At 28.8% G+C, this 11,440-nt stretch overlaps 1 protein-coding gene across 1 annotated transcript; it reads right to left on the bottom strand.

The window, feature by feature from the left end:
* Positions 1 to 1,859: 1,859 nt before the first annotated feature.
* On the bottom strand, positions 1,860 to 5,897 carry LOC123298079 (5'-AMP-activated serine/threonine-protein kinase catalytic subunit alpha). Its single transcript, XM_044879981.1, has 5 exons — positions 5,733 to 5,897; positions 4,388 to 4,649; positions 3,696 to 3,978; positions 3,323 to 3,630; positions 1,860 to 3,260 (listed from the first exon to the last, which is right to left on the bottom strand). Exons 1-5 carry the CDS (start codon positions 5,799 to 5,801, stop codon positions 1,930 to 1,932), a joined length of 2,253 nt encoding a protein of 750 aa, XP_044735916.1. The 5' UTR covers positions 5,802 to 5,897; the 3' UTR covers positions 1,860 to 1,929.
* Positions 5,898 to 11,440: the final 5,543 nt, after the last annotated feature.

Here is an 11,440-nt window from a genome sequence, read left to right on the forward strand (position 1 = left end):
AAGCAAAACTTTAATAATATACAATTAATTGGTCAATAGACAAAAGAAATGTTCCAAAGCTTTGCAAAATTACTGGAACAATTGAAACAAAAATTCTTAAATATAAGCTATTCTACACAAAAAATAAGTTATATATTTATATTCACAAAAAGCTTAAAATTATGTCTTATCTACGCAGACGTTCTTTCTTTTTATCGGCTGATCCGATTTTGACGGGAATTTCACAGGCAGATACCTAATTTTAAAAGGAATAACTGTGGAGGGGATAACTAAGAGCAAATGGGTGAAGGCTATAACGCGATAATCTTGTGTTTTAAAACAGAAATTGTCCAGCGAAGCGAGCGCGCAACCGCTTGTAGTGTTTTGAAATATTATGTTATAACTTTGAATTGTAATGTGGTAAAGCAGTCAGAAAATTTTCAAAAACATGGAAGCCCTGTCTACTAAGTAAGTAAATTGAGTATCGTGCCTTTTGCAGAAAGTATCAGCAGCCATATCTGCTTTGAACTGCTTAGCGAACTGTATCAGCTCTTGCTGAGACTTCCACATCATCTACCAAACGCTTTTAACTTGATCCCCATTTGACTAAGCAGCATTTTCAGCTCAAAATTATTCATTTCCTTCAAGGTTTTTAACGAACTTTTTAAGTTTTTACAGCAAATGGTGGATTCTGAAAATTTATTTTCACGAGAGTCCTGTATCTCATAATAAAAGAAGTCTCAAATAAATTTCGAACTACGTTGCGAAGTAAATTAGTATTTGGTAAATTTCTGACTATCCAAATATTTACTAGCCCTTGATTTACTAGATAAAAACGAGTCTTCAAGAAAAGGTTCAGCAGAGGTACGTTTTATTTTTATTTAGATAAACATAAAACTGATGAATTCTTTTAAAAACGAATTAAGGTTTTTAGTCTTAGATATAAGTCTTAAAAATTAGGTTTTAGAATTGGTCAAGATATCTTAAATAATAAAATTAACTTGTTCAATACTCGCAGAAACGAAGCAATGAAGTTCGAAAAATTTGAACAGTAAGTCGGATTTGAATGCGGTTTTCGGCATTCGATTCGTCAGAGCGTCAGTATCAAATTAACCGTAAATATACTAAATTCACAATTTGGTAAAGAGTGATGAAAACAATTTAAAACTTGTTACTCGGTGGATTACCGCATTCAAATCCGACTTACTGTTCAAATTTTTCGGACTTTGACCGTTTTTAGTGATTTGTTTCTTTGACTGCAAGGCAGTTCAGTGTATTTGCCTTTTCCGAATTAGTAGGGAATATTGATGTATTTTTTTATATTTTTAATTCATTGTTTACACCGTTATAACATAGTAAAAAATATAAATACTGTTTAAAAATGCTGTTATTAAGTGTAAAAATATATTTAAAATAGAGAATAATTTTGAGATGTTTAAACGCAGTCTTTTTGGTGCTCCCTGTTGATGACATATTAATATCTGACCTATCTGTTGGTGATAGTTCAATGTACTGTTTACTACAGGTGCAATACCCACTTATGTAGTAATTATAGTATATATGCAGGGTAATACCATACAAAATATAAGTAACTAAGTACCATACAGTATGTCAACAAGTCTGACAAGCCACATACTATGACGTCACGTCCGTTTTAAAATTTGAATTTCTCCCACTGAATTTGTATTTTTATTAATTAATTTTAAGTAATTAAATGGATATTAATTACTAAAATAATGGTTTAGTTCAAATGTCCAGCCAATAAAGTTACGGAAAAAATATTTGAATCAAAAATTTCATGAATATTCCCTATTGTCTGTCACAGCCTCTAAACAAATATAATTTAGAAGTTTTCTTTTTCGTATTTTTGAGCTGAATTAAAACTTAAAAATAATGAAGCACACTCTAATTGGAAATTAAAAAACCAAGAACAAAATTTTATGATTTCAATTATTTACTACCGGACCTTGTGGATCCAGGAGGTGTTGAACTGAATGTCACATGACGATTGTCTTGAAATTTAGAACTTTTTTTATGATTTACCGGTGGTGAAGACTGATGTACATTTTTATTTTGTACATTAACTAAACTTTTTGCATTAATACCGTACACATTATAATTACGATCTTTTTCTTTTTCAGAAAATACATGTGAATCGATAGATTTTGGAGTTTCGTTACTAGTTGAAGCAGTTGTACTGGATATACCGGATATTGCTAAAAATGCTGTATTTGCAAGAGCTCTTGATACATCAGTTTTTGAATTCTTTTGTAAATTTGGAATGATTTGTTTTGGTGCATTATTCAATTGATTTGTTGTCATTTGAATACTACTGTTGGAAGATAAGGAAGACGGTGTATTTGATATTGTACTTTGCGAATTATTAGCTTGCATATTGTTATTATTAGTAGAATTATTCATTTGAGGTGTATTCGAGACATTTTGTGGAGGGAATTGTAGTGATTGCGTTGAATAATTGAGATTATAATTTTGATTTGAAGTTTGTGACGGCATATAACCACCGATGGTTTGTGATTTTTGTATCGCATTCATTTGTGATGAATTGTCCTGTACACTTTGTAATAATGCATTACTGCTATGTGAATGACCCAGAGTTTTATTTGCTACGTCTTGATTAGTTATTTCGTATGTTGTATTCGAACTTTGTGGTAAATTTTGTAATGAATTTGTTTCAACCAAAAATGCATTTGGATTACGAATAATTTGCGATGGTAACGTATTATTATTCAAATTTGTGTTGGGAAGTGTTTGAACTTTTTGTACAGCTAACGGAATCGTTGGATCAATTGGTGGTGTATAAACTTTTTCAATTTTTGGTTTGGTATCATTACGATGATTATAATGGTGACGTTCAGGCTTCTTTGGTGGTGTTGGAAGCATTATTGCCGTAGTATTTTGAACTAAAGGTGTTGCACTATGTAAATCAGCTCGTGAGCCATTTGCTACACGTCTTGTACTGATTGGCCCTCGATTATGTAATCGTTCTCCAGCTGGACCTGTTTCGTTATCATGAAAAACAATGTTCTCCTCTTCATCTGATGATAATATACCACTGATTTCTTGTTCTTCTTCAAGAGTTTCATCTTCTTCTTCTATAACACTGTTTTGAATCCATGCGCGTATACGGTCTTTCTTTGCTTCACGATCTACAGTCGTTTCTAATCCATATTGAATTAAGGAATGCAATAATTTATTCTTTTCTTCAGGGCTGCTATGAAAACTATACATCGATGGGCAAAGTCCATCATCCGCATCGGCTCCTAAATCATTTAAACAAGAGTTAATGTTTTAGATAATTTTTATGTATGAAAAATATTTTTACCTGCATTTTTTTCAATGTTAGCTTTTGCCATCCACCGATCGTCCAAATATCGATAAACTTCACTTAACCCAGTGAGACGTCTATCTGGTTTCGGCTCTAATAATTTTCTAAACATTCGTTGACCTTTTGAAGTAACTAATTTGAATAGTTTTGGCTGTTTTCTGATTGGCGATAACGCACTTGAATGCCAAGTTATATAACGCATATATCGCTGATCATCAGATGCTGCTTTTTGCCAAGGTAAACATCCAGTCAAGCATACAAAAATAACAATACCAAACTGCCACACATCGTGAGAAGTGGTTGCTCTATAAAAAAAAGTAACCACAACGATTAGCTCATTTTATATAATAATAATTTTCTTAAGTCATACTTATAGTTATCATCAGTTTCAATTTGTAAAACTTCTGGAGGAGCATATGGTAGCCATTCGTTACGTCGTCGAACCACAGTACCCACACGCCTTGTTTCACCAAAATCACATAATTTTATTCGGGAAAAATCCGATTTAAATATTAAAATATTGTCTAATTTAACATCACGGTGGACAAGTTCCCGAGCATGCAGATGTTCTAATGCTGATGTGAGTTGTTTAGCTACTCGTTTTGTATGTAACTCTCCAATTCCATTATCGGTAAGATTTGATGTTAAGTCGCCTGTAAAGCGAATATATATAAATTTATTTTTTAAAGTAATAATTTTGGAATTTCATGATTGACAAAACTGTAGGTAAAGAGAGATTATGACACAGAATTCTACCTTATTGTCTGTCCATCATTCAGGGTCCACTTAAAAGGACGCTCTGTATATGGTATGAGTGTAAAGAGCGGCAAATATTATTTTTGCCCGGAGTGGCTAAATAGCAAGAATTGCAGTATAAGCATATCCATCTTTTATAGGGTTTTTTATGCGGTAGGATTTTGGGTCATATGGTTCTTTCTTCTATACCTTCCAAAAATATCATAAAAACCATGAAATTCCTTCAATTTCTAAATAGATTAAAATATAAGTTTCATGAATAAAGCTTTTTATTTCAAAATACATAAAGATACACTACCCACAGACCTAACGGAGCGTACTCTTGTGAAAATACATAAAAACCAGCTGTTTCAAATGCAACGTCGTACGTTGTAATAATGTGTTTGTGGGCACCCAGATGTAAATTATAATGAAATTCACGATAAAAATCTCTTAGAGCGCTGTACGCTTTTGGTAGGGCTTTTAAAACCATTTCGGTATCGGTTGCACGATGCTCGACCAGTAAAATTTTTCCAAACCATCCTTCACCAACAATTTGTAATATATCAAACTCTTCAGCTAAATTTACCTACAAAATATTAATTATTAATAATAATTAATATGAATTTGGGAATTTTTATTGTTAGACAAAGAAGAATATCGCTTTTCTAAATGTCGCGAGGGAGTCAAAGGCTCGAGGATTTAAAGTTTATATGACTCTATAATGTGCAAAATGTTTTATACAGGAAATCTCTATATTTTGACCTATAGCACCGATTTTGATGAAAATTTGGGATTAAGCTTTGTTCACCCTCTAGATCAAGGTGCCTAGTGATGCTTTTGCCCAAGGAGTGGTAGCCTCTGGTCCTCTCCTTCTAGGAGGTGGAAAAATATATGTTCAAAATGGCAAGAAGAATCGATAGAGCGATTAAATTTAAGCAAAAAGTGTCATATAAGTATATTGCCAAAAGTCAATACTTTCCGAGTTATTGACGATTGATGATCGGAGTATTTAACGTTAAATAAGTGAAAAATTTGACGTTTTTTGAAAAAAGAATATCATACACTTTTTAAAGTACCATAAAAACCCTTGAAAATGAAAAAACTTTTATGTCATTTGCACGAAAAATAATGTTGTTAATAAAAAGGTAGTATTCGTACCTTTTTTCTATGGTTTATTCAGCACAAAAACTGATGAATTTACAACGGGAACTAAAATTAATGCTTGCCACTTTCTAATTTATAATTAAGACAACATGCTAAAAAAGTTGCAGCAGTTTCGGATATATTTTTTTTTTAAATATGGGAATTTAAATGCAAATAAATTTTTGGACTTAAATTATTTTTGCACTTAAATTTTGAAAACTATATATATGCGAAACTGTTAGAATTTTTTGAGCATGTTGTCTGTACCTAAATAAAGTAAATTGGAAAGTAGCAAGCATTAATTTTAGTTCCCTGAATAAAGCATAAAAAAGTTTATGTATTTTAAGATGATAAAAAAATGACTGTTAAAAAGTTAAGACTTTTGGTTTTACACCGTTTTATGATGCTGCCAATCTTAAAGCCCCTGCTCTTCAACAAAGCAACAATAGATACTTTCAATTGACAACCATTAGAAAATGGAAATGATAATCTATTTAGTAGACTTTTTATAAATGCACAAACTTACTTTTTCTAATTCAAATTCTCGAATACGATGTATACTGCCACTCAAGGATTTTCTGAGGTGATTCGCCATTTTGTATATATCGATATTGTTAATTAATAGCACTTAATAACTGTTATTGTTGAGACATTTTAAAAATTTATTATACTCTTCCAAATTTTGCATTTTCAATTAATTAAATAACTGCAATAAAAAAATCCAATAATAAACACTGAACAGTTTAAAATAATTTTTTTTTTATATCCTAAAACATTTTCATTTATTAAAAGAAAAATTTACAATTAGATTATTCGATGAATTGTTGCCAAATTATTACGCTACAAAAAATGTTAATACTATTTTACTGATCCGTGGTCATGTGCGTATTACGATTAAACAATTTTGTTTTTTACTTTTAAAAATGCAGCGATCGATTGATATAAAAATATTCTAATCTTGATCGTAATCAACCTTTATCATACCATTTATATAAGGATAAATTTTCGTTGACTTCGAATTGAGACATAATAGTTGAATTGAAATAAATACCACGATACTCGAAATAAAATTGTAAATTAAGAAATTTTATTTAAAATATTATTAAAAAACATACAACAGACTTATAACAACCATCGTCAGTAGCTAAATTTATTCATATAACACATTATAAACATTTTTTACAAATTTAAAAGTAAATATGTAAAACATTATCAACAAATTACAGTAACACTTATAAAAATACAAAAATTATCACAAAATTGAAATAATAAATTTTTCAAGATCACCAAACTTTTTGTAACAGTTCACAACAAATTATTTAGAGGGAAACCCACAATAAATTTAACTAATGACGATGGTTGCGTTGCAATCGAAATATCGTTCTTTAGCGAAATGTAAGTCTGTTGTATGGTTTTAAATAAAATTCCATTTCCATTTTAAAATTTCTTTATTTTACGGCCCTCGGCAATTGGTTAAGAAGTTCCTTTTCGCTTTACTACATTCCAAATAAAAATTTGGGATTATTTGGTGTTACCTACGGTTATTAAATAAAATATCTAAATCTGGCATATATGAATTCTTTTTTTCCATCATCGATACTGTCAATGTAAACTAGGCTTTTTGTCAATGAGAAGAAATGCCTCTGGCATTACTCCAATATTGTAGCCTTGAGATAAAAAGTTGGCTATTTGAGATACAGAACAAAGACAAAATATATAAGTAATGAGCATAATAATAAACAAAAGTGATTAATTAATTAACACAATTTTTCACTTTCTACAATTTTTAAGTAATTTCTCAAATTTGAAAACAAAATTTGTAATTTTACATTATGGCAGGTACTATTTCTGCTCTCCGGTTAATATAAACTTTAATGTAACGAAGATTATGCTTTTCTTAAAAATGTTACCATTTTCAAATTTCATTAAACAATTTTGATTGGTTCGAATTTGAATAGAAATTGGAATATATAATGCTATATATTATTTTTGTACAGTAAAAATTGTTACAAAAATCAGCTAATCAAGGAAAATGAAAGAAATCGCTCCCATTTTGCTAAAACCTCATGGAATGTGTTTCTTAGGTGTCAAATATCATTAGTAACGCATGAGTTAGGGGCGCTAATATTTCTATTTGTTAATAAACAATAAATTGTTAATTAAATGAAACGGTTGTAGCGGACGCATCTTTCCGTTGACTATTAATTATTCAATTATAATTAATAGACGAGGAAGGCTGTGACGATGCATTTACCATAACGACATAAATTGTATAAACATTCATTCGATTAATAAATTCTTAACTTTGAAGTCAGATTTATTATTTACGCGTCTTTCAGGAGAAGGTTCAAGTGAAGTCTTTATACGGTCAATGCAAAAGTTGGATTAAAAATTAACAAATAGGCAACTTGTTTTACATATATATATGAATGTTTGTCAAACTATTATACATGTATAACTTATATGTAATACAAGTTGCCTATTTATTTTTTTTTTTTAATCAACTTTTGCATTGACCATTTCATTTTCATTAACAGTTTATTGTTTATTAACAAATAGAAACATTTGCGCCACTAACTCATACGTCACCAATGATATTTGACACCTAAGAAACACATTTCATAAAGTTTTAGCAAAATGCAAGCGGTTTCTTTCATTTTCCTTTATTTATAAATTGTAACATACTTACTTAACTTTATGTATTGCTTTCCTTTATTAATCGGATGTTAACCACCACGATATCATGTCTGTGTGGATGTGTATGAGCTTTTAATAAACCTTATGATGCTACCAATGGTTATATGGAAGACGTCAGACCTCGTTTATTGGGGAAAATAGGGTTTTTCCATATTTAAGTGTAAGAGCAATTTTGATTTCGCGTTTCTTGGCAAAGTTTTTGTTGTTCAATGTCATTATATAATAATATCAAGCAACGAACTCGTTGTCGAAAAAGTACACGGTTAAGTTATTTCTTAGACGAGAAGAACTGTTTTACAGTTCCCAAGAGACACTTCCTCGAGGCTTTTAAACTTCCCCCATATACTTCAGCTAAATTTATATGACACTTCATTTTTTTTATCTGTTTAGAAAGATTTTTTTATTATTGTTGACATTATTAAAATGTGTAGATATTTGTAAGTTAAATTTTTTGATTGAATGCCAATATTACGATGAACCCAGTAACATATAAAATTATCTACTGTCTAATGTAAGTACATAAATTAATTTATTAAGAGCCAAAATTTATTATGTACAATTTTATTAAGTACATAATGTAATAAAATCAATAGACATATTTTACGATATTTATACGATTTCAAATTCAAAACAATAAAATTTGTATTATAGCAGAGTAGACCAAGGTATAATAGCAGGAAATAATGCTAATTTTTCAATACGTTTATAGTCGGAAAAGCTGATCAAGGAAAATGAAAGAAACCGCTCCCATTTTGCTAAAACCTCATGGAATGTGTTTCTTATGTGTCAAATATCATTATTAACGCATGAGTTGGGGGCGCAAATATTTCTATTTGTTAATAAACAATAAATTGTTAATTAAATGAAACGGTCAATGCAAAAGTTGGCTTAAAAATTAACAAATAGGCAACTTGTTTTACATATATATATGAATGTTTGTCAAACTATAATACATGTCTAACTTATATGTAATACAAGTTGCCTATTTGTAAAAAAAGGGGTGTAAAAATTTTTAGAACAAATTGACATTTTTTTCAATATTGCCAAAAAGGCTGTTTAGAAAAATCGGAAAGGACCCCGCACGATCGGATAGGAAAATGGCTTTCTGGTAAACTTTTTTCAAACGGGCCCCAAAATGTCCCTTAGGTCGTTCTGATCAAAATACACATACACACACACGGTAGTCATATACTATAACTATAATATATGAGTAGCTTTGATCGGCTGTAGGTCGAAAACTACTCGGTATAAAATTTTGCGGTCGTGAGAGTTTTTGATCAGATTGATCCAAAGAATTTGTTTAGAGCTATTATTTATTTTTCGAAAATCCTGTTAATTTTCCCAATTTTTATTGTTCACATTTAGGTACTTTTTCGTTTCCACTATACCTGATTCAAATCAAATCAAATAATGATTTCACGCTATTAAAAAATGTGTATAGAACCGTCTTAATAGATATTATTTTATTTTTTAATAATATGCAACTTACTGTACTTATAAGCTAGTAATTGCAGCACAAAAGATAATGATCAATGGTATTAATAATCAAGAAAAAATTGAGATCGCTAGCTAATAAACGTGTTTACTTCAAATTGGACATCTTTATTATGAGTACCCATGTGATATGAATTGCTTATCTATAATTAATAACGTAATTTATTAACTTGCCTTGATAATAGTCATGTAAATGAGCTTTACCTGAAGATATTAATTATCACATTATTGATAATTAACCTTCTACTATTTTATTATTTTTTGTACAATTGGATTGTTGAATAAAAAATAAGAGTAAATTATTTTTATATAAAAAGTTCGTAGCGCAAGAACTGCGTTAACTAAGCGCATTCCCTCAGAAATTGAAAAAAAATAACACATTTTTCTTAAAATCGAATATTAAATTTTCAATTTTTCAAGAATTTTTATTTCAAAAACTAGGCGTCTAGAGAAAAATCACAAGAGTGCTTTTGTGCTTAAGACTGATCAAAAAATAATAAACAAATTTTGTACTTTGCGCTCCCTTGTTTATCTGTTGATTTTTCTCATTAACGAACTTGACCTTTCAAATACCAAAACCTTTCTTGATATAAAATTTTATTCAGATTTTCAGTTTCTTTTGTATAAGCGTGACAATTTTTTTTTCTTTCTAAGATACAATTTTAGTTTTGAATCGCTGAATAAAAAAGAAACGTAAATTATTCAAATAGTAAACATCTAAAGCGATGCCAGGCAATCTAAAAGGGTGTTTACATTAACAAAAAAATTAGACAAGGTTTTTTTATTTCAAAACCTTAAAAACAAAAATATTTACCATTGTACACATGATTAATTAATTATTTTAAATAAAATCTATGGATCAAATTATTATTAATTATTAAAAATGGAATATACTTCTAAAGTTATCCAAGTTGTACTAATTCCATCAAAGTAAGACAAAGGACTTTGTCCAATTTCTTTTAAACACTCGTTAATTGGCGTGTTTAGACGCAGGGTTTCAAGAGCTGTTTGCCACTCTATACATTCACAATTTTTTAAAACTTGGTCATTCTTTTTTTACTACAATTTCACAACCAGGAAATGTTAAAAAAAACACGTGTTTCATTTTTTTGTTCCTCTATATTAAATTAAAAAATTAAAATAAACTTTGATTTACCTATATAATTCATTTTTAATTAATAATAATTTAAATAAATAATAAACTTATTTATTAATTATTATATTACAAGAGATAATAATATTTGTAAACAATTATAATTATATGTATGCAAATTATTATTTATATACTGAACGAACATCTAAGTAAAGTAATAAAATATCCTTTTAATTAACTTAATTTTTATTACGATTACAGTTTGAATAAATATTAATTAAAACTACATTGTAGGTACTAAAAATAATAACTTGTATAATAGATCTAATTAAACATACCTTTCAAGAATAACTTAACGATTTTAAACATTTGCTGTGCTTCTAAAAATATTACTTGTAATTTGATCACAAAAATTTAATTCAAGAAACAATGGAAACAATACAAATAATTTTTTTTATTTAATATATTTCACAATATTAATATTATTTTTTTTATTTAAAAAAATATTTTTTAAGCTTTAGATTAGTCGATAATTAATTTAACTAAAACGGCCGATATACTGGGGACTCTTATTTTGCTATTCGAATCGGCGTCATTAATCTATTTTTGTCGTAGCTACACAGACTTTGGTATAATAGTATTATGAACGAATTTAAACAATTATACACTAAGAAAACATGAATAACATCTGTTTTAAATTCTAAAACAATGGAGACAGTCAAATTTTAGATTTCTAAGTGATAGAATTTTCGTAGATTATTTGTATTTATGATTCAAATGTTATGCCTTTTATGTATAATCAGAAAATCGGTAATGTGCAATTAAATTTTATTTTTTAACCCAAGAGTTTATGACTTATTTTAGACAAAAATAATTTCAAAATATTTTTTTAACTTAATTATCCAGATTCTCCGTCTTCAGAACGTAATTTTATAAATGTAATCATCGAA

The sequence above is a fragment of the Chrysoperla carnea genome, chromosome 4 (assembly GCF_905475395.1).
Source record: "Chrysoperla carnea chromosome 4, inChrCarn1.1, whole genome shotgun sequence".
In the NCBI taxonomy this organism is placed as follows: domain Eukaryota; kingdom Metazoa; phylum Arthropoda; class Insecta; order Neuroptera; family Chrysopidae; genus Chrysoperla; species Chrysoperla carnea.

What these genes read in the sequence shown, in the direction of transcription:
- LOC123298079 (XM_044879981.1), bottom strand. Translation starts at nt 5,801, where the DNA reads ATGGCGAATCACCTCAGAAAATCCTTGAGTGGCAGTATACATCGTATT. An exon ending in ACAAGAGTACGCTCCGTTAG is followed by an intron (nt 3,979 to 4,387) that starts GTCTGTGGGTAG and finishes TTCGCTTTACAG; the next exon opens with GCGACTTAACATCAAATCTT. An exon ending in GAAACTGATGATAACTATAA is followed by an intron (nt 3,631 to 3,695) that starts GTATGACTTAAG and finishes TTTTTTTTATAG; the next exon opens with AGCAACCACTTCTCACGATG.